This window comes from Aspergillus neoniger (assembly GCF_003184625.1).
Source record: "Aspergillus neoniger CBS 115656 unplaced genomic scaffold BO87scaffold_27, whole genome shotgun sequence".
NCBI lineage: Eukaryota > Fungi > Ascomycota > Eurotiomycetes > Eurotiales > Aspergillaceae > Aspergillus > Aspergillus neoniger.
In genome coordinates, this window is record NW_020291155.1 from 363724 (window position 1) to 385452 (window position 21729).

Consider the following 21729-nt stretch of genomic DNA (forward strand, 5'->3'; position numbering starts at 1 on the left):
CATTGCTTGCCTCGTCTCTTCCTCAACTTCTCGCGGCTTCATTGCCTCCCCTCCGTCTTTGCGCCTTCCTCGCCCCTCGCTCACCCCGCGCTTTCCCCCGCGCGTTCCTATGGAGCTCCAATTCACTGCGGCGACGCGCGCGACTTCCACCATCACTATGGCAGTCGCCCATGGCTGCCTTCAGTGAATACTTTTGTTTTGATTCTTCCTTCCCTTTCGCTGCCCACGGCGCCGCTCTTGTTTTCTTCTTCACCCTGCTCTTCCTTCTCTTCCTCTCCTCTTTCTTCTCTCCTATCACCCATCTTCCCATTACCTCTGAACGCGTCTACGATTCCAGCGAATACAGCAACTTTTCGTACTGCGCGATCAACATCCTACAACCTCTTTCACAACTTCTTTCACCTGAAGAACTTGTGTCTACTTTACTTGTCGCCATGTCTGGAGTCTTCTCGACTCTCAGACCCGACATGGAGGACCAGCCAATGCAAGACGTATGCTATGTGCCCGCAGACTCGGCGCCCCACGAGGAGGCTGTCGATGCCACCGCCCATGACCCTATGGATTGCGCTCCCGATTTCCCCTCTTCTAACATTCCTCAGGAAACCGTCAATGCCCCTTCCGCAGAGAGTCCTTTGTATCAGCTCCGATCCGTGCATATTCCCGGAAATCCAAAGGCTGTGAGACTCAACGGAAAGCATGAAGTCAAGCCCTCCTTCCCCCTCCGCACCCCGCTCATCAGACCCGATCATCGCTTCTCTCCGAATAATCGCTCCACCTCTCTCCTCAGCTTTGATGCTATCCAGAAGAGCCGCCTTAATGCGCAGCCATCCTATGCCTCAGTTGGTACCAGCAAGTACCTAAATCCCGGCTTGAGCCGCGCCTCTTGGTCAAACAACAAGCCCCTCAGCCTGCCTTTTGGTCCTGAGAGGTCAAGTGGAACCAATTATCTTCTTGGAGGCAAGTCTATCGGTATAGACAAGAAAGCGTTTCATATGAATTCTTTCTCCACCAATAAATCTTCTGGCTTTACTACGCCTTCTCGCAAGAGATCAATGGATGATGGTAGCAATGAGCAAGCTCAGCCCATCAGTTCACCTTCTGCTAAATTTCGTCGTGTGAGAGCTGGTAGCTTTGCACGTAGTGCTGCTACTGACAATGATGCCACTACCAACGAGAATGATTGGTATCCAGGCTCGCCTATGGACATCGACACCCCCGAACATAACAACGAACCAAATATGGTTACAGCCCTCGCAACAGTCGAGGCTCACCTTGATCTTCCCAATATTCCTCCTATCTCGCGTCAAGTGGACGCTTTTGCAGTCAGGCCAGTTACCGCTCTTGCGATCCCGACCAGCCCCGGCACTCCAGATAGCCGTATGATGCCTGGAGCGTGGCCCGAGTCAGTGCCGTCTCAGTGGTCCACCAATGCTGCCACCGATGATGAAGATAGCCCAATGACTTCCGATGAAGTAATCCCATCCAACGATACGGATATGGCCGAGGCCGAGGATTCGACTGTTTCCGTGATTCAGGTTGCCGAACCACAGCCTTCTTCACCTTGGTATGCTTACTGGGGGACGTGGCAAGACTACATGCAGACCGTTGTCTCCATTCCTGTTGGGATCACCCAAAACTTTTCCTATGCGGCAAGGTCCGCTGCGAATGCGGTTGGTGCTGCTAAGCGTCGCGTGTGCGCACTTTGGAATCGCCGCGGTGGACGTCGTCTTCCTTCGCCTCCTGGATCGCCCACGCGCCTCAACCTTCGCAACCTGTCTCCGGAACAGCAGGAGCGCATGGATCGTGATAGAAGAATCCGAAGTGGAGAATCTAGCCCTCGTACCGACAGATCTTTCCCCGACTTCTCCAACGTTCCCGATTTCTCTTCTAACAACAGAACGGCTCCTACAGTCGAGTCTTCCCGAATTTTGCAGAACCTTGTGTCTCAGGAACAGAGGCCTCAGGAGCAGGTGCCTGAAGAGCAAGTGCCTGAAGAGCAAGTGCCTGAAGAGCAAGTGACCCAGACACCCAGAGGCACTGTTTCCGTTGAAAGACGTGCTCGTGGTTCAAAGAATATGAGAACTCGCCCCGCTCGGAAATCCCCTACACGCTCGGCTCACCGTTCAGCTCGACGTTCAGCGCAAGAAACCACCCAAAAATGTCTCCGTCAGCAAGGAAGCCCGGGTATTCGCAAGCACCGGTGGATAACGCGTGCCGAGCGCGCCGAGAACCGTGAGCGATCTGCGCCTTTCAGAGCCCTCTTCGTTGGGGACATCGCCGGCATGAAGAAAGCTATGGAAGCTCAGGCCGCGTGTGACCGTCAGGCCTCCGCCCCAGGTAGCCGTGCTATTGAACCCATCTTGATGAGAAGCAACGATGAACTAGACAGAGTACAAGACATGAACATGCTGGCGAACTTCCAGTCTCGCTCAGCCACTATTGGCATAATTTCTGATGACACCGTCAAATTGGGTGCAACTGAAAAGATTCTCTCAGCGTCGACCACTGTTGCACCTAAGACAATCCTCAAGGTCAGAGGAACTCCCGGCGGTTCTCGGAATAGAACCAGACCTCGCCTCGCCACTCCGCGCAGGGTTCGCTTCCGTGAGCCCGTGGTAGCCGAGTTCATTGACGACACGCGAGAATGGGGTGAGGTGGAGGACAACCTGGCACCCCATCTCGGAGATACATTTGATGTGAATGAGAAGACAGCACCTGAAACCAATGTTGGTACGAAGGCCGAACAGGTCACCGAAAAGGAAAACGTGCCGCCAGTCCCCGAGAACGAGGATGAGGATGAGCCCATCGTTGACCCCTGGTCCCAACCAACCTTTGAATACCCGCTTGGTCGAGCAGTATCGGCCGTCAGTCTATTTTACCCCGAGCCAAGACCCATTCCAGAGGGCCGAACTGAGTCTGTGTACGCCAACCGCTGGAGGCAGATCCAAGAAGAAGAGAGACAGAAAGAGCTCCCATCACGGATCAAACCTGATGGCCCAGCTGTACGGCCCCTGTCTCCCGAATGGGAAGCCCGCATCAAAGAACTTCAAGATGGGCGCGTATCCGGAGGAAAAACCGTCGCAACCACCCTCTCCGGTGACCCTCTAACGAAGAGGTCCCTCGCCACCTGTTACACGCGCGGCGAATGGCTTAACGATGAGATCATCAACGGATACCTTGCCCTTATCGTTGATTACCTTCGCCGCAAGACTCACAACGCCGGCCGCAACGACAAGCCCCGATTCCACGCCTTCAATTCGTTCTTTTTTTCGAACTTGAGAGACAAAGGCTATGACTCCGTGGCCCGCTGGGCCAAGCGGGCCAAGATCGGAGGGCCACTCCTCCTCGACGTAGACACCGTCTACATCCCGGTCCACAACAGCCAGCACTGGACGCTGGTTGTTGTGCGACCGGGAGAACGCTCAATCGAGCATTTCGATTCTCTTGGGGCCCGGTCTCGCCGCCACATCGCGGTAGTCCAAACTTGGCTCCGCGGCGAGCTGGGCCCCAAGTACGTCGAGGAGGAGTGGCGCGTGCTGCCGTCCCTGTCCCCCCAGCAGGACAATGGTTCCGATTGCGGGGTCTTCCTCCTCACCACCGCCAAGGCTGTGGCCATCGGCCTCGAGCCACTGTCTTACGGCGCGCAAGACACCCCACTCCTGCGCCGTAAGATAGTGGCCGAGCTGATGGCCGGCGGCCTAGAGGGGGAATTCGACCCCGCCCAGCAAGACCATGTCTTGCTATGATCGGGGACGGGGACGGCGGCCCTCCTCCCCTCTTGGGGGGAGGGCCAAAAAACAAAAAATGAAAAAGAAAAACAAGAGAAGGGAGTTTCAAGGCGAAGGTATGAAGCTTCAATTCCTTTTCTTTTTACTTTGAACTTGTATCAACATGTATGGGTGCTCACCTTTACGTTGCACTTCTTTTGTTTTCTGGTGTTTGGTTATTTTTGCTTCTTGGTTTGAGCGTCCTAACCACAAACAGGTTCAGAAGAAGATGGAGGAAGGGGGAGAGGACGACAACAACAACGACAACAACAACAACGACGACGACGACGAGGAGGAAGCAGAGGAGGAGGAAAGGACATCGTTTGCATTTTGGGGGTTGTTTTTAAGCGGTTCACATTGTCTTGTATGGATACCCCGTCAGTCGAGCTACAGCTCCTGACATGTATGTTTTCGGATTTGTTTTTGGACTCGTTTTGGGATTTGTCTTGGGGATTGGACATTCGGCATTAGCATTGGGCATCAAGCATGGCGCATGAGATTTGAAAGACTTTGAGGAACAGCGGATGGTTATGTATTTAGTCGTGCCTTCAGGTTACTGTACAGCCCCTTCGGTTCGACGATTTGTACTTACGAAGGCAAAACTTACGAAGGCAAATACCCAAGTAACACTTTTACTACTGCATATACAGCTACGATAGACCTGTAAGAGACGCAAATGCGAAGACTTGCACGATTCTGGGTGTAGACTTAGGATGGATTCTATGACACTGAATCAAAGAATAGGAACGAAACACAACAGAACACCACAGCCTTCACACAGGATGCCACGGATCAATCCAGCACGGTCTCTGACACCCAGCACCCTTCTCCTTAGCCTTCCCCATCTTCCGTTCGGCATCATCCTCATCCCCACCCACAGAAGAAGCAAAAGAACCAGAAGCAGAAGCACTTCCCCCAACCCGATGATACCGATCCCTATGCCCAGGATGATCCTTAATCGGAAGATCCTGATCGGCCTTCGTAACATTATAAACCAGCTCAATCCACTCAATACCCATGAACACACTCTCCCCGACCTTCATATCGCCCGACCAATTACCCCCATTACTCCACAGATTCATCGCCACGATACTCGGCCGATCCGGCACCGAATAGTTACTCTTGCTCTGTACCTGCCCATCCGCATACCAGGCCGACATATCAGCCACCCAGTCCAGCCGATGCGTCGTCCACGACGTCCACGGCTTACTCAGATTCACGATCGAACTTGCCCCCGGGATTATGGTATCCGAGATGGGATCGTAGTCGGGTTGATTGGCGTAGTGGATCGTATGGGTGTCCTCGGTGGTGAGGATCTCGATGTCGGATTCGCAGATCGACGATCGGTAGGTGAAGATGCCGGCGCAGCTGCCGCGGGGGATTTTGGTTTGGGGTTGTGATACTGCTTGTGTATCGGATGCTGCTCCTGCCGCTGTTAGGATGTCGTCTCGCGACATCATTCTCATCCGTAGGCGTAGTGAACAGTGGTATATGTATCCGAAGAGACCTTCCATTTCGGCTGTTGAGGCGTGGTCCTGGAAGCGGGTGGTGCGGAGGACGAGGAATGATGAGCGTGGGTCTTTGGGTGTGCTTGTTGGGTGCTTGAGTAGGAAGACGTTCCCGTCGGTGTTTTTCATGGGTACGGGGCTGATGTCTGTTGCTTCGCGGTCCCAGGTTTGGACGCGCCAGTCATGCGAGAAGAGGGTGTTTGTTAGAGGGTAGATTTCTAGTGTGGATGTGTCGTGCGGGTTGGAGGGGTTGGTTTGTGTTGTTTCGGGCTTGGTTTGCGGGAGAGGGGCGTTGCGGAAGTCCCAGAATCTGTAGTGAGTGAAGTAGGTTGGGGTTGTTAGGTTCGAGGGGCTGTTGGAGGTGATGCTGGAGGTGAGGTAGCAGTCGCAGTTGGCGTGGGGGTGGTCGTCTTGGAGGTTGGTGGTGGGTATGGATATTGCGGTTGCGTGGAGGAGGAGGTGGGTCGAGAGGATGAGGGTGGTGAGGAGGAGTTTCATTTTGAAAAGTGGTAGTGGTATGAATAGTAGGGATAGGGTTGAAGATAGATGTAGGAAGGGGGTGTTAAGGATAGTAGTAGTTGTTGTATGATGAAGACGGTTGAGAGATTGATGATGATGTTGGTGAGCTGATGATGGGATATGTTGACATGGAAGGTGCGTCATGGCGGTCACTTCCATCAACTTGACAGTTGTTGGGTCTGCATGATGAAATGAATGTAGTTTGGTAGTTTACCACAACGTTGGGCGTGAGTTGATCCTTGACGGAATTATTTGCGGAGGGAACTATGCTGCTGGGGACGAGAGGTATACAAAGGGGCCCACTTTGTATGGAGATGTATGCTCCCCCCGGAATCACTTTCTGCCACACCATCGTTTGCACGCACAACCCTAGTCCTGGGAAGGTCGGTAGAAACATAGGGATCATGACTAGCGAGCTGACGAAAATTCGGCGCGAGTGATATTCTGTTGGCTTACTGAGGGCTTATTCATGTGGTAGAGGGTGCTTGTGGCGTGGGTAGAAGCGACCAGCGGAACTTTGGTCCGATTAGCATAAATCCATTCCTTGCTCATTAAATAGAAGTATGCTAACCATATACTATGTGTGCAGTCAGGAACCATCCCCGAATTATCGCCCTTGAACGAGCAACCAATGCCTACTCAGCTTATGATATTCCAATCGACGATATATTTCAAGCCAACCACAAGATCCAAGTTGAAGCCACCACCAAATACTCGAATGGTTTGCATCGTAAGGTCCGATCTCATTGACTTCGTAACGGAGATCCTATTATCCGAGTTGGTGAGCGGATAATCACACTAGCGTCGCGGAGAACACGCGTTTGAGGTTTGATACTCTAGACACTATCGCTTACCTGGTATAGGTGACATTTTATTCAGCATGCCAGTCCCTAACTCAAGCGCTGATTATTGGAGATATTAAGAACGAGCCATCAATCGATTCATCGCGTCAAAGGCCTCGATTAACATCTCGTCGCTTGCATTGGCCAGAGCGATTGTTTCATCTTCGTCTGCGTCCGAATCGTCCGCTTCTTCTCTTGATTCTTCTAATTTCTCGTCAAAGTAAAGCCACAGGAGCATCAGAAAGGCCATCTTAAGGACTCTCTGTTTTATATTCGACGGTGGAATTGGGACCTCAGGGATTAATGTTGCCAAGGGAGATTGAATAGTATGCGATGCGGTATAGATTATGTTTTATGAGTAAGAGTCCAATCCCGGATTGAAGATGGATGATTGTGACTTGTGGAAGATGGAATCGGAAAGACTTTTCATTGCAACCTCGTTCATGGCGACCGCTAACCAAACCCTAATTGTATAATAATAATATAATTTGCAGTATTTTGTATGAGAGGTTCTGCAGTATTATAATAATAATATATTATAAGCGAATTATATTAACGAAACAGGTTTAGCGCTGCCGCTCGGGAAACCAATGTATACTGGAGTTTGTTCCAACTATATAGCCTTAGTACTGAGATCAGGGATAATGCGTCTGTTTGACAAGGACTTTGGCTGATGAAAGTACCTTCGTCCTTGGTCCATGTTGGCTTATCTCGCCTTTCTTGGGTTCTTGCTGCAGAAGTCAAGTCTATGCGAGCTGTTTGCACGTCATTCATAGCAGTGTCATGTGCCCCGCTGGCGATGTCTCTCACGCTGCACCGGCTTTCGGTCTTATTCCGCCGTCGACCGCGGCTATTGCTCTCATGTCCAGTTTTCTTATTCATTCGCTGTTCAGAATTCGAGTTTCGAGTAAACCTACTGCTTACCTTGTGGCGCGCAGGCATAGAGTGGACTGAGCGAGATGCACTAAACCACTTACGGGCATAAAGTACGATATTGTGGAGCCGTAGACTATGGTCTCGGACTAGCTGTGAAGGAGAAACGGATTGAAGTATAAGAAAGCATCAACTTGAGGGTTATAAAGGTTCAGGTAACACCCAAGCCAACTACTGTGTCTGCAGCTCTAGAGTCTGAAATATCCTTGCAAGTCATCCTTCTTTCTCCATATCCCTTCCCACCAGAACGAGTGACTTGAGGACTGAACAGCTCCCAATATGGCTTCAGCAAATGAGACCCCTGGCTATATCCCAATCTCCGAATGGCCAAACCTCGACGCCCTCGCGGTAGGCTTCAATGAGCACTTGATGGCTGAGTCCCGCAAGCTCACCGGGAAGCATCTCACGCTATTCCTAAACGACACCAATGTCACACGGATTGCGCACCGTTTTATCGATGATGACACTCTAGAATGGGAAGTCCAGAGGGATAAACAGACCGGGACTGCGAAGTACAAAGCCTTCGAAGTCCGACGAGACACCTTCTTTGTCAATTTCTACAAGCCCGATTATCAAGAGCAAGTCAGTCTCGTGATGAACCTGCGCACCGGTCAGGCCATTGTTGGACTTTCTGGCTTTCACATCAAAGACGGGCAGAAACGGACCTGGACTCGGTTCTCGAACGCCGCAATTGACGGACGAAACGATGTTGTCCCGTTTGCGCCGACAACAGATCTTATCGGTAAACACATCCTATACCGCTACACGCCCCGGGACGCCTACGAGCACATCTACCTAAACCAAGGCACATTGACGTGGCATTGTCTAAGTGGGACCGAAAAAGGGCTTGCAGACACTGAACCATGCAAAATGCTGAAGCTGGACGAGAAATTGTATCTGCTGTTTTGGAGTGAGAAGATCATGCCTGTTGAATCGATTGTCGTGGTGGATCTTCAACAGATGCGCTCGACAGGCCGGTTCTTCTGCTGGGATCCGAAGCCGGCAAAACTGGTGCAGATGTTCTTTTGTTCGTACGCGACAATATTGGCTGAAACGGATGCTGCTGGGACGCTTGCCTTGAGGGAATCTCATATATGATCGTGGTACCCAAGGAAAGGCATACTGGATAGATAAGGTAGCGAAATGAGCATGTAGCATTTAGTGATGAGCAGTCGCAACTGTATGCCCGATTAGAGATTCAAATGCATATCATCCTTGGCTTTCTGCTTATCGTTCGGTTGTCAAATCCCTGGCTTCACGATTGGATAAGGTGGGGAAGACGGAGTATTTCCGTAGCGTACCTGTGCCCCATAACTCTCCTTAAGAACAAGGCCCGCTCGAGACCCCGGAATGGCTTCCTCCATGTAAACAATGAGACATGCCTGAATACAAGACTTCAAACCCACGAAAGAGAATCAAATCGCGTGGTAAGAGACCCAGCCTAGGATGGATGTAGCAGTTACACTAACCGCAATGTCCTGACCCATAGCCGGCTGTCAGATATGCAAGAAACGGGTGGGTGACATACGACTAACCCATCATGGGCACCGTGATCTTGCTCTGGATATAACCTAACGTTGTTAAAACAGCGCATCAAGTGTGACGAGAAAGCCCATGGTTGCTCACCGTGTGAGAAGAAAGGACTGCAGTGCCCTGGCTACAGGAAAGATGTGAAATGGTCCGATAAATATGAGTTGCTCAGAGGGTCTGCGACAAGCCAAGAACAATCGTTGCACAGTAATGATTCGGCCTGGTTTGTAGAGGGTGCTCTTCAACTGAGAGCTGCCATCGCTCCCAGCCATATAGCGATCGTCAAGACCGCGGACGCGCCATTGGAGAGCACAGACACGGCAACGTGTACCGCAGACTGCTGGATTAATACACATGCTTGGGATACGTTGTGCAGTTCTTCTGCAGAGCTGTACCATCAAGACCAGATCTATCAGAATCAACTGCCATACAGCTGTCCGGAACCAGTTACTGACAAATTACTGAGATATTACTTCTCGCAAGTGTGCGGCATCCTTTCTGCCTCTGACTCTTCGCAGAATCCGCTCCGGTCGCTGCTCGAAGAACTTATACCATCATGTCCAGCACTTTTGCATTCCGTTCTCTCTATGTCGTCCGCTCATCTGCATCGATTAGAAAAAGACCGGATGAGGTACTCGCTTGAACATCGAACCCAGGCTATATCACAACTGGCTTCCAACATCACCAATGTTACTAGTGCTGAGGGTTCTGCACCAGCCAACCTAGATACGACTGCTTTATTGCTGAGTTCTATCTTACTCGGGATGACCTCGGTAAGCTGTACTTTGATTCCGTTTGGCAACTGGTCTTTCGTGTCCTTACTAATTCCTTACCGAAACCAGACATGGCACGATGTATCCATGCTAGATTTAGTGCATCTTAAAGGCGCCCGTACTCTATTCCAAAAGTGGATGTTTAACGCCCACCGACAAAGCGTGGGACCGTCTCTTTATGGTCCGAAATCTAGCTTCTTACTTGGTGTGATGGCGTATTGGGAGGCTCTTGCCTCCTTTCACGTTGACCAGAATCTGGAGGCAGTAGACTATCTTTGGGATATGTGCAACAGAGGAACAAACTCGGAGGCTTGCTGTCCGAATCCACTTACCGGGGTCAGCACATCACTGTTTATCTCTATGGCTCAGGTCGGTACATTGTCAAGACAGCTTCGCCTTGTTGATCGGCTGTGCTCCCTGACAGGCCCGGATAAATACAAGGGAGAGATGTATCTTTCACTTCTTGACAAGGCAAAGGAAATTGAGAAGTGCGTGCGCGCTTATGCTGTATTGCCGGTTGATGAGATTAGCGCTACAGGAGATGACCTCACCCCATCGAGCCATCTTCATACTATGGGGGTTGTGTACCAGCTATCGATACTGCTCGAGATTTACCGGCTTTTTCCAGAGTTACTTCGGTCGAGCGATGACCAGATCAATTACAGCCCCAATCCATCAGAGACAAAACACTTCCTTGACACGCTCGCCACAAACATCTTGACCCTGCTGATTTCTATCCCTCCATCATCCAGAACAAAGGCTATTCAGGTTCTTCCATTGATCATTGCAGGCAGCGCGCTGCAAGGGCAGACGCAGCCCTCATCCAGTACATCGTTGTTGCCGTCATGTATTCGCGATCCGATTCGAGGGATCATGTTACTATCTAGCAACAGCATCATCACAAATTACTGGAGACGTGTTGTCATGGACAAAATTACCAGTCTACGAGACTATGTTGGTCTGGACTCGGTGGACCACGCGAGAAGAATAGTGGAAGGAGTGTGGATGCGAGCGGATAGCATGAGCTCAAGAAGTGCAGGGGCTTGCTCCATGGTTAGCTGGTTGGACGTGATGAGAGAGGACAAGCTACAGACGTTCTTTGGTTAACGACGTGAACCAACGATGTGTACGTCTCCTTCCTGCGACGAAGCAATCCATACATACCATCAGCACACTCCCTGATCAGCGCTTCCAAAACAATGGCCCTAGGCAGTACCTATGCGTCATATGCCTGAGTGCTTGAGCAAGATGCCGTGAAATATGAGGGATATTTCCCGGCCTTATTTTGGGATACCTGAGATCGCTGGTTGATTGTTCTGTAGTAATGCCAAATCTCAAGTCAGCGAGGCGTCCAATCTATGCTAAGCGAACCCCGCCCGTCTGTCTGGAGAATGAGACCTGATGACTCCGTTTTCATCCTGTATACAATCTGACCAGTACGGTTATCGATACGAAGGTGAGGACCATGACGCTGAAGGATGCTACTAGTTATTTGCGTTGTCCAATCAACGGGTGATGCTACTCTCCATTTCGGGTGGCGAGATGAGCAGGAACAATGGTGATTGGCTGATTTGGGTCAGCTGAATGCAGTGTGTCTGCCAAGCCGCCGATATGTTGTGAAGCGTTTTGTCACGGATTGTACCGTGTATTGTCATAGCTGGCTCGCGATAACTTCCTCTGCGATTAAGTATACTAGCTAGGAGAAACAACGAAATAGAAAAGTTGCCATGATCAAGCCTGTACAGATTGACAAGTCCAAAAAAGCAGCGCTGCTATTATGGCAATTCCCTTGGATGCGACTGTATGCATTGAGGTCAGGCGCTGGAATGAATTCGGTTGGGTGAAGCGGGTGCCACGAAGGAAGGCAGCCAGCGAGGGGCGGGATCTGCCTGGATCCCCTTCTCGACGGTCGCTCGTCTCTTTTCCCTCTTGCAACCCCCCAGCCATCGCTTTTCAACCATCAACAACCGTCATCGAACTCCACCACAACCATCTCGCTGTCATCTCACAACTCAGGCAAAATGCTGCTGATACCTGTCTAAAGCGTTCTATGTGCTTTTATGTACATCAACCCGCGCAATTCTACCGTTTCTCCGTGTCCCCCTTTCGCCCATCATGACCACAACCCTCGAACGCAGCCTCTCTCGCACGTCGAGCATGTCCATCCCCGTCTCTAGCCCCCGACTATCTCTCATCCATGAAAACACGCCTCCAGCCCTAGCAGATCCGTCCCTATCACACATCCATGACCGCCTGACCTTTCTGGACTCCCGCCTACTTGAGCTACGCTCCAGCGTTCTAACCAAAGATGGCTACGTTGACCGACGAAACCGCGAAGACGAACACATTCGCCGCGAATTTGAAGCCCATCGGTCAATTTCTAGTCGAATCGATCTGAATGTTGTTGCATTGAAGACAGACGTCGACCAGTTGAAGTCGGGGATCTCCCAACTCAAGTCCAGTATCGGCCAAAGCGGCAACGAGACCGTCTTCCTTCGCAGTGATGTCGACCGCTTGTCGAAAAACGTGGAACAGATCCAGTCAGATGTTGAGCACCTGCAGACTGACGTATGTGGATGTCGCGTGGAGATCAGCAAACTACATGCGACCATCAGCCAACTTCGAACGGATCTGATTACTCTGCAACATGAGACATCGCGACATTTGACTTCTGTGTTCAATCGGTTCTCTCTTATTGAAGCTCGGATGAAGCATTCTGAACGCGTTCGTTTCAACTCTCTGGCCCACACGACGCATGCACCGATCACCCCTGTACCTGTCGTTGAAGAGGATGGATCGTTGCAGTGGCCTGAATATTTCCCTCGCACTGTGTGGAGATTTTGGTGTCTGAAGAAGCGAAGCAGGAGTAAGTGCAGGAATCATGTGCGTCACTACGGCAAGCATCTAACGTTAACTCAGTCAACCGATTGGCACAACTGGCCGACTTCTATCAGCTTGGAGGATACGAGTATTGGGGCCGCATGCACCAGGAGCAAAGCCTGTTTGCGAGTGATAGCGACTCCAGTGATTCCAGCGATTATCCGTCCAATTTGAGTCGCGCAGAAGCCGTTCGCCTGTACCCCGAGGCTGCACACCAGGCCCTGGCTGCGACCTTGGGGTTGGTATATTATAAGATTCGCAACGAAGTGGGCGAAGGCCCGAACACTGCGATAACCCGCCCACCTAAACGTCAGCAGGAAGAGGTGATTTCGGCTACTTCGAGCAAGGAGAAGCCGGTCAAGATGGCACGCCGCCCAACTGTGTCACCTACGACTCTGAAAAGGCTCATCACTGGACCCTCTTTGGAGTCCAAGTCTTTGACCTCTGAAGAGTCTGACAAGCTTGGTTGGAATGCCCACTCTGAGATCTCTGACGATACAATGAGCAAGCTTCGTGGGATCGTTTCGGACGAGGTTGGTACATTGCTTCGAGCCTTGGAGAAAGGCCGGATCCGACTTCGATCCAACCGATCGGAGCGGACGAACATGTCGCCCACTGAGTCTAGAGCCGCTGAGTCTAAAGCTGGTTCTCGCAACAGCAAGGTTGCACCAGAGGACGAGCCAACTTTGCCGAATACGATTCCTACCGAAGTCTTATCTATTTCCTCTGATCATGCCGAGAAAATCGGCGATCACGAGCTTCCAGACACTGCGTCTGATGCTTCGAGTCCACTGACTTGAGCCATGGGATACACACTGCAGTTGTGATATCTCTACACAGTACGTCGATACATCGGTTACGTCGTCTAACCGCCTTGTCCCTGCGCAGCAGACGCTCGGGTATTCGTGGATCGCCGTTCCACGCCAGGCTATGTCGCGCCATCGATTGATCGAGGCTGCGGAGCCTGCTGGAACCTCCGATGAATACCTGAAAGGCAGAGACGACACTTGCTCGCCAAAGGTGAGCGTTTGACATATACCGACGATCTATCATGTCTTGGCTATATAAACCGCTACGGACGTTGATACCCAACAAGCATCAAAGGCGTCCTGTTTGATTTACTCTGGTTCATATGATACCCCATGTTTGGATATTGGATTTAGCGTACATACTTTCGATTTTGATTGCACAATTAACCAGTGATTATTGACCAAGCATAGCTCGATCCGAGACAACGGGTCGGGAGTTCGAGTAATTACCTATACGGTCGAGATCGCTGTCTTCGCTCAGACTGCCTCGAAGTGCATCAGCCGATCATAGATGATTTCTTCCTAGTACAGATGCAAGTAAAGCACGGTTCCACCCGGCTCTCCAGTTGTCGCTATGATATGAACAAATATTAGGTACAAGTAGATGTCCCCTCCCCTCCCTTCTATCTCATGATGCTCCAGCCAGATCTAGATAGTTCCTACGCTGCTGCCGAAGGCTCGAACAGATCCTTCTGGAGGACTTCCAGAACCTTGGATTCGTCGACGCCTTGAAGGTCAATGGCACCCGGAGGCAATGTGTCGTCTGCATCCCCCGTATCCTCGCTGCTCTCTTCCGGCGACTGATGCGTGCGGAGGTACTCTTCCTCTAGAATGTACTTGGAATTTTCCTGGGCCCGTATAGTATCAGGTGAGTCCGGCAGCACGTAGATGGTCGGGAACTCCAAGACTGTGTGACCACGCAGAGCGGCAGCAATGGTGATCTTGGGGGACAGGGGGGCCAAAACAGGCTGTTTCGTAGCTGTCCGCGGCCGGTGGAGGTAGAAGTAGAGATCGCGGTGGGGGGTAAGTGGCAGCTCTGAAGCTTCCGGTTGAGCGGCTGGTGCTTCTGTTGGTTGTGTAGGTTCTGTAGTCGAGGCTGGCTCGGGGGCTGTATTCGTGGCATCCTGCGGTTGTTGCTCCGTCTTCAACTCTGGCGTCTCCCCTGGCTTCTCATCCCCAGTCTGTTTCTGATCCTCATCATCCACCCCCTCCTCCTTAGGAAGGGGAACCACCCGATCAAAAGAATCAGCAACAGGAGCCAACTCCGAACAATTCCTCATCCTCTTCTCCCCATCACTCAGAATCCACTCGACCGTCCAAACCAAACACTGATTCCTACATACCACGTAGTTAGCACGATCCCAATCCCACCAACATTCCCATCCCAAGCACCAAAGAAAAGAAAAGAAAGAACATACCTCCCCAACCACCGACTCCCATTCCCCTTATTCCTACTCATCCCCTTCGGCGCCCTAACAACCCTAACCCCTCTCTCCTCCGCACGTCTCAAAAACTCCATCTCAGCCCTCGTCCCACCACCGCCATTACCAGCAGTATCCCCACCCCTCTTCCTCTTTCCCCCAGCAGCACCAGCACCAGCACCAGCACCAGCACCACCCTTCTTCCTATCATCCACACCCCCATCAATATCCCCCGCATCCAACCCAACCGCCTCCAAATCCCTCACACCCGAAGAAGCAACATCAATCCCCCTATTCTCCGCATCCCGTCCCGCGCGCTCAATCGAGCGCTCAATCCCCGTAATGAAATTAAAGTCCCGATCGAAGGCGGATTCCGTTGCCAGTTCGGACCGGCGCAGGTAGGCTGCTGGGTCGCGGATCCCTGAACATTGGGACCAGAGTTTGTGACGCCGTGTGCAGGGTAGTGAGCAGGTGCGCGTTGAACATCGTGGACAGCGGTATTTGGGGGGTTGGAGGTGGCTGTTGTATTTTCATTTCCCAGAGGGAGAGGGGAGTGGTTAGTGAGAGTTGGGTGGGAGAAGGGTGGATGGGATGGGGATGGGAATGGGGGCATGGACGGACCAGATTGAGCAGAGGTCGGAGAGGGGGGAGTCGGGGGTTGAGGTGGACATTTCTTTTTAGTTGTGTTTTGGTTTGGTTTGGTGTTAGTAGATTAAAAAAGAGTGGAATGTTAGGTTAGGATGTGGTGATGGAGGAGGGTGTGTCTGTCGCATGCGGAGAAAAAAATGATAGCATGATGGGTTTTCGTATCGGAGATAAGCTGGAGTTGTTGGATGGTGGCTTATCGATAAGGGAGGGAGCTTGGGGTGTTGGTGCCTGGGGCAGAAAGATGGTTGAGTCGTATAGTCAAGTTTTATGAAGACTAACTCGGTCTTGACAAAACAAAGGTGCCTGGCTAATGTCTTAACAACTAGTTGGTTAAACCCAAAAGAAGATGTGTATCTGCTACCCAATCCTATTCCGACCGAGCAAAACAAGCACCCCGTCCTGTCCCCTCCACCAACTGCTCACCTAGACTCTCCATCTCAGCACGCATAATGGCAGTCGCAGCCTTATCTAGCCAACTACTCTCAAAGTCAATCAACCTCACCGTACCATCACCCCGAACAACAAAATTATACCTATTAACATCACCGAACAATACCAATATTATGTAATCGCTTCAACACAGCTTGACACCCCACAAGATCCTCAATCCCCGCTTCCCGCCCCTCAATCGTTTCAAGTATAAACCCAATGACACGCCCATGCTCATGCACATGACCCAAAAAGCGCGGAGTAAGATCATAGATGTCTTGTAACTGTTTATATATAGAAGTCTCCCGCGATAGACGGGGTATTTCCCACTCAAATCGGGCAATTTTGACAATGACTGTTTTGTTCTCTTCCGATGTAGTAGTGCTTGGTAGCTCGCTGCCGCAGTAGGTTGCTTCGAATGCAGTAGCTGTAAGCTGTCTTTTCCTTTTTAGCTGAAGACAGTCAATTTGCAACGAATGCCAGATGTTTGTTATGCCGGTAAGATTACGGTTCTGTGGTTCGATGGTGAGTTCGCCGCTGGCTGGGTCTCGGTTGATGAGTGCGCAGTTCCAGGCATCGTCTCCTGGGAGGTTGGGTAGTGAGCTGAGAGGTGTTAATAGGGTTGAGCGGTTAAATGTCCCGGGACGGATTGTTAGGTAGCGGATTTTGTTTTGTAGGAGGATTCGGTAGGCGCTGTCATCTTTGCTTGATACGTCCATGGAGAGGATCGTGGGGGTGGGATGGGTTGGGGCCATTGTGGGTAGTGGTGGTGGTGGGTGTTTTGAGATAGGTTTTGGTTTTCATGGAAGGAGGCCACTTTAACGAGAGAGTACTTTGATAGGAATATCTGATTAGTATCTCAGGTACGGACTAAGCATTGGGGCTATACTTTGCAAGTGAGATGGGTTGGGGACGGAGTCTCCCATTCAGAAGTGGTTAATAAATAATTGGCAGACCGCTAAGATCATCCGCATATGTGCCTATCATGCATGTTGCATGGGCGAAGGAAACAATTTCAATTTCATTACTATCCTGAGTTCCATTACACTCCTGAATATTATCTCAGGCTACACCAAGTTCCAGTTTGCTGACGAAAGCCTCCTGTACCAAGCCTTCTGACAAGCTATCTTCTGCGAAATGGATCAGGAATATACCTCTTCCTAGCGCAGCCTCCATTCTTAACAAACGCCGGGACGTCAGGCTTGATGGTGCCCCCCTTGCTCAATTCCCATAGCTTGCGAGCCTCTGAACACTTTCCAAAATGCACCATGAATTGATCATGCGAATAAAATCTATCTCGGTCATCCCAGTCATCATAGTCTGCCCCTGACGACTGCAAGGCCTTCTCTAGAGAAATCTGGCAGCCACTGCAGGAAACGCCCCTCTCAATGACACCTTTTTTCTCGTCGAAATAAGGTAGAGCCGTACTGGCCATGTAACGCTGTAGCTCTGTGTAAACCGTCGAATGAAGCCTGGGGATAATTGGAACCCGGTCCGGCGGGAAGAGCGATTTAGCGGATTTTCCCAAAACAAATTCGAATCGTCCCGTTCGCTTTGTTTCATCCAACGAGTACACCCCAGGCAGCGTCGTTATCATAGGGATCCGGCTGGAAATAGGAACTGGACGCCAGCCCAGGAATGGTCTGACGTGACGAGTAGGCAAAAGGTAAGGAAGGTGGTCGTCCTGAATGCAGAAGAAACAACATCTCATGAACGATGGAAGGAAGATAAAGCCACCAAAGGCACCGCATTCCTTGCAATTCTTTGTGCAGAGGACGTCATATAAGTCCGAAATTGTGTACCAAGGTGCCAGGCCGGTTCTGAAGATGACAAACAGGGCCTCGACGGCGTATTTGACTACTGCTTTGTAGTATCCACTGGCGCTGGCGATTTGTCGAGCTCGACGGTTGACTCGGTGGAAGCGGAACAAGGATTGGATGTCGAGCTTGAGGCAAATCTCGTGGATGAACTCTAGTGGAAAGATATCAAGTACTCCTAGACTTGAGTTCAGGTCGATGGTGTGGGTTTTGGGAGTCAGCAAGTGACGTATCAGGTTGTGGTGTATAGGGGATGTCCTGATGACAGCTAGGTCGTAGTCGAGTCGGTGATATGAGGCAACGCGAAGAACGTCTTTGACAGGTGGAGCTTGAGCTTTCTTGTTAAGACGCGTTGCTTTTGCTGCTTCGTGCGAATCCATATTGAACGATCGTCAGTATAGATACTGTTGATACTGCATGATCCGGCACAGTCAAGGTCACAAAGTCACAACCACTGACGTGGCGTGATAACTTGGAATGATTTTGACGCTATCACCCACTGACTGAACAGAGACACATCATGACTGAGTATGAAATTCTCAAATAAATAGAACTTGTTGTGTACATCGCAGTCACTGTCTATACATGCACGTGATGTCCAGCATTAACGGATTGGGGTTAGCGTTCCTTTTATCATTCACCATAGTTAACTTCATCATAATCTCGTGAATATTTAACATAAGTTGAACATAAATAGTGATGATAAATATGGTGAAATGGAGAGTCGAGAGTCGTGAATTGCTTGCCATGGCTAGTTTGGGGGAAAGTAGATAGTAGCGGCTATCCCGGAGTATACTAGAGTTTTTACCCTATTTGCTGCTTCCTACCTGTCAGACACAGATTATTTCCCACATTACCTTCCACAAAACTATAATGACACTCTATCATAGCCAATTTGACAATGAACCCCGTCTTTGCCTTTTACTTAGAGTATATACTTGCTAAAGTAAAATTCTAGACCATATACACACTCCCCGGCCACACCCCATCCCTTGATTACTGATCGCATCGCGGATTTCTAATCTCGGCATGACAAGAACCCCGACTGGAATGACGCCATGAGAATCTCCTCATTTACTATATAGTTCCATATCAACCCCTCTTTCCCCATAAACATCCCAAAACTATATCTTTTTATTCCCCAACGAAAACCCTGCAATCATCAAAATGGCCACCAAACCCTTCGCTATCATCGCCGGCGTTGGCCCAGGCACTGTACGTATCTCTCCCACCGACTAACATACTATACACCCATCCCTTGAAAAAAAGCCCAAACAAACAACTAATAATCGCACAGGGCGCCTCCATCGCCCGCCGCTTCGCCAAATCCTACCCCATCGTAGTCCTAGCCCGCAACCCAGCAAACTACCAGCCGGTCGTGGACGAGATCAACTCCGCTGGCGGCCAAGCCACCGGCATCAGCGCCGATCTCTCCGACACAACGGGTGTCCGCTCCGCCTTTGAGCAGATCAAATCGCAGTTCCAGGGTTCATCGCTAGCAGCTGCCGTATTCAACTCGGGCGGTGGATTCGTGAGGAAGCCTTTCCTCGAGTTGACCGAGACGGACTTTGCTTCCGGCTTTGAGAGTCAGGGGTATGCATTTTCATCCCTTCAAATAGAAGACGAAATACTAATGCGATAATACAGAAAAGGAGCATTTAACTTCGCCCAGAATGTCCTCCCACTCTTCCCTGCTGAGTCGCAAGGAGGGTTGAAATACCCTCCTACTCTCATTTTCACCGGCGCGACAGCCAGTCTTAAGGGCTCGGCGCAATTCGCTTCCTTTGCGGCGGGCAAGTTCGCGCTGAGAGCGTTGGCGCAGTCGCTGGCGAGGGAGTTTGGACCGAAGGGTATTCATGTCTCGCATGTTATCATTGATGGGGTTATTGATATCCCGAGGACGAAGGGGTGGGTGTTTGAGAAGGAGGATGCTAAGTTGGATCCTGAGGCTGTAAGTTTTCTCTCATTGCCCTGAGCTGTTTGATTGTTTGATGGGGTGAGATGCTGATGATGTGGGTAGATTGCCGACTCGTATTGGCATTTGCATACGCAGCCTAGAACGACGTTTGGGTTTGAGTTGGATTTGAGGCCCTATGTGGAGAGGTGGTAAGGAGAATATTGGGGAATACGGAGTGTGCAGTAGTTGGTGATAGATAGTATTTCAAGTTAATAATGTATAAGGATGAAGTTGCAGAGGGTGGTATCTAAATGAACTAGAATATCAATTCCAGTGTCTAAAAGACAGGATTAGCTTTCGAAATTCCTGATTGCTACCTATATGATAGATATTTTCAATTGTATTTGTTATAAATAGCTAGATGAGTCCAAGCTTAAAGTAGTTCTACTTCAAACAGATGTAAACAGTCCAGCAGACCTACGCATAACTCCGCACAACCCCTATGCAGCTGACTAACCAGCACAGCACAACCACCTCCGCATCATCAGTTCCATCATCATCATCATCCAAGCTCCCCATCCCATCCATCACCACAACCACAACACCACAACAACCCACCACAGCTTCGCACCCACCACAATGCCCTACACCGCCGACCCCCCACCTACCGGGGACCCCCCCGCCGTGTTCAAGGACCCGAACGACCCATTCTCCCGCTTCCACCCACTAAAAGTGAACCCGAAGCTCTTCAAACGCCCGGACCCAATAACCCTCTACCTAGGCTTCGGAGGCCAAGGCGTATGGAGCAGCCTAGTAACCATGAACGTGATCCGCACACTGGAGCAACACCAACGGATCGCGCACCGCCCACTCACCCAGCCCGAAGCGGACGCCACAATCGAGCACTCCACGGCACGCCTCTACCACAGCCGAATCGGGCAGCCGGTAGGCGTGCTCGTTGGCATGATCGCGTGCTACAAGGCCTCGCAGAGGACCGAGATATGGAAGAAGAATTTCGCGCCGGAGGCGGGCATCCGACGGTATGATTTGCTGATCGCGGGGATACAGAAATGGGTGAGGGAGAACCCGAATACGTGGAGACAGGATGCTGCACGGGCGGGGTTTCAGTCGGTTTTTGTTGCGATTGTGTGTCTGATGATTGGTGATGGGATTGCGGGTGCCAGGGATATTAATGATATGATGAATGATTCGAGGTTGAAGGGGCTTTGGGCTGAGGCGAGGAAGAGGAGGGGTGAGATGAGGGGGCCTGGTGATAGGACGGGGAGGATGCCGCCGCCGCCGACGACGCCGATGCCGGGGTCGAAGGGTGAGGAGCAGAGTCAGCTGCCGCAGCAGGGTGATGGGCTTGGGGTGCAGACTGGGTCGGATGAGGAGGCGGCGAGGTTCGGGTTGAGTACGACGTCGTGGGGCACTGAGACGAAGAAGGTGGCTACGCCGTCTTATGAGACGCCGAGGTCGTCGAGGGATAAGGCTGATGACTTCTGGGATGATGCTAGTCCTGTGGCTGCTGAGTATAGGGACAAGGACCAATCGGTGCCTGGGGAAAGTGCCTGGGAGAGGATTCGGAAGCAGAATAATGTCTCGGCTCAGCGGGAGGTGCGGACGGTGTATAGGCCTGCGTCCAGTTCCACTGCCTCTGTTCCTGCTCCGGCTCCGGCTAACGATAAGCCGAGTGAGCGTGAGTTGGCGCAGGCGGAATTTGACAGGATGTTGGAGGCGGAGCGGAAGATGTCGACGGACAGTCTGAACACTCCACAGCAGCACACTTCTGGGTGGTGGGGGAAATGGGACTGATTGTTTGTATAGTGGCTTGTACATCATAGCGCTGACTTTATTGTCCATGGCATGGACAGGTGAACTTTAATTACGACATTCCCCTCTGCCAGTTGATTACTTGTCCTTGACCCATAGTTGCCCGGTGCCAGTTGGATACAG

General features: G+C 51.0%; 12 protein-coding genes across 12 annotated transcripts; 7 read left to right on the top strand and 5 right to left on the bottom strand.

Annotated features, from left to right (window-relative positions):
* The first annotated feature begins 10 nt into the window (after positions 1-10).
* Positions 11-3858, top strand: BO87DRAFT_120861 (SUMO protease ULP1). The gene is made up of 2 exons (XM_025617954.1): positions 11-491; positions 600-3858. Exons 1-2 carry the CDS (start codon positions 171-173, stop codon positions 3744-3746), a joined length of 3468 nt encoding a protein of 1155 aa, XP_025477275.1. The 5' UTR covers positions 11-170; the 3' UTR covers positions 3747-3858.
* BO87DRAFT_378813 (uncharacterized protein) lies at positions 3813-4362 on the top strand. Its single transcript, XM_025623883.1, has one exon. It carries the CDS (start codon positions 3892-3894, stop codon positions 4165-4167), a length of 276 nt encoding a protein of 91 aa, XP_025477276.1. The 5' UTR covers positions 3813-3891; the 3' UTR covers positions 4168-4362.
* A 178-nt stretch (positions 4363-4540) lies between these two features.
* On the bottom strand, positions 4541-5773 carry BO87DRAFT_417954 (glycoside hydrolase family 16 protein; the record flags this gene model as incomplete). Its single annotated transcript, XM_025626844.1, has 1 exon — positions 4541-5773. One exon carries the CDS (start codon positions 5771-5773, stop codon positions 4541-4543), a length of 1233 nt encoding a protein of 410 aa, XP_025477277.1.
* A 576-nt stretch (positions 5774-6349) lies between these two features.
* On the bottom strand, positions 6350-7019 carry BO87DRAFT_378814 (uncharacterized protein). Its single transcript, XM_025623884.1, has 2 exons — positions 6649-7019; positions 6350-6560 (listed from the first exon to the last, which is right to left on the bottom strand). The coding sequence occupies exon 1, from the start codon at positions 6884-6886 to the stop codon at positions 6713-6715; it is 174 nt and encodes a 57-aa protein (XP_025477278.1). The 5' UTR covers positions 6887-7019; the 3' UTR covers positions 6350-6560; positions 6649-6712.
* A 794-nt stretch (positions 7020-7813) lies between these two features.
* On the top strand, positions 7814-8667 carry BO87DRAFT_441908 (molybdenum cofactor biosynthesis F family protein; the record flags this gene model as incomplete). Its single annotated transcript, XM_025628020.1, has 1 exon — positions 7814-8667. The coding sequence occupies exon 1, from the start codon at positions 7849-7851 to the stop codon at positions 8665-8667; it is 819 nt and encodes a 272-aa protein (XP_025477279.1). The 5' UTR covers positions 7814-7848.
* A 996-nt stretch (positions 8668-9663) lies between these two features.
* BO87DRAFT_364332 (uncharacterized protein) lies at positions 9664-11171 on the top strand. Its single transcript, XM_025621738.1, has 2 exons — positions 9664-9872; positions 9942-11171. The coding sequence occupies exons 1-2, from the start codon at positions 9687-9689 to the stop codon at positions 10977-10979; spliced, it is 1224 nt and encodes a 407-aa protein (XP_025477280.1). The 5' UTR covers positions 9664-9686; the 3' UTR covers positions 10980-11171.
* Positions 11172-11987: 816 nt separating this feature from the next.
* BO87DRAFT_399259 (uncharacterized protein) lies at positions 11988-13552 on the top strand (the record flags this gene model as incomplete). The annotated part of the gene is made up of 2 exons (XM_025625424.1): positions 11988-12738; positions 12792-13552. 2 exons carry the CDS (start codon positions 11988-11990, stop codon positions 13550-13552), a joined length of 1512 nt encoding a protein of 503 aa, XP_025477281.1.
* Positions 13553-14006: 454 nt separating this feature from the next.
* On the bottom strand, positions 14007-15075 carry BO87DRAFT_378816 (uncharacterized protein). The gene is made up of 2 exons (XM_025623885.1): positions 14980-15075; positions 14007-14896 (listed from the first exon to the last, which is right to left on the bottom strand). The coding sequence occupies exon 2, from the start codon at positions 14839-14841 to the stop codon at positions 14221-14223; it is 621 nt and encodes a 206-aa protein (XP_025477282.1). The 5' UTR covers positions 14842-14896; positions 14980-15075; the 3' UTR covers positions 14007-14220.
* Positions 15076-15974: 899 nt separating this feature from the next.
* On the bottom strand, positions 15975-16778 carry BO87DRAFT_441914 (alpha-galactosidase A; the record flags this gene model as incomplete). Its single annotated transcript, XM_025628021.1, has 2 exons — positions 15975-16163; positions 16210-16778. The coding sequence occupies 2 exons, from the start codon at positions 16776-16778 to the stop codon at positions 15998-16000; spliced, it is 735 nt and encodes a 244-aa protein (XP_025477283.1). The 3' UTR covers positions 15975-15997.
* A 393-nt stretch (positions 16779-17171) lies between these two features.
* BO87DRAFT_441918 (F-box domain-containing protein) lies at positions 17172-18256 on the bottom strand (the record flags this gene model as incomplete). The annotated part of the gene is made up of 1 exon (XM_025628022.1): positions 17172-18256. One exon carries the CDS (start codon positions 18254-18256, stop codon positions 17183-17185), a length of 1074 nt encoding a protein of 357 aa, XP_025477284.1. The 3' UTR covers positions 17172-17182.
* A 679-nt stretch (positions 18257-18935) lies between these two features.
* Positions 18936-20077, top strand: BO87DRAFT_378817 (oxidoreductase, short chain dehydrogenase/reductase family). The gene is made up of 4 exons (XM_025623886.1): positions 18936-19091; positions 19174-19469; positions 19524-19827; positions 19897-20077. The coding sequence occupies exons 1-4, from the start codon at positions 19044-19046 to the stop codon at positions 19984-19986; spliced, it is 738 nt and encodes a 245-aa protein (XP_025477285.1). The 5' UTR covers positions 18936-19043; the 3' UTR covers positions 19987-20077.
* A 275-nt stretch (positions 20078-20352) lies between these two features.
* Positions 20353-21679, top strand: BO87DRAFT_378818 (putative endo-1,3(4)-beta-glucanase). The gene has a single exon (XM_025623887.1). The coding sequence runs from the start codon at positions 20413-20415 to the stop codon at positions 21586-21588; it is 1176 nt and encodes a 391-aa protein (XP_025477286.1). The 5' UTR covers positions 20353-20412; the 3' UTR covers positions 21589-21679.
* Positions 21680-21729: the final 50 nt, after the last annotated feature.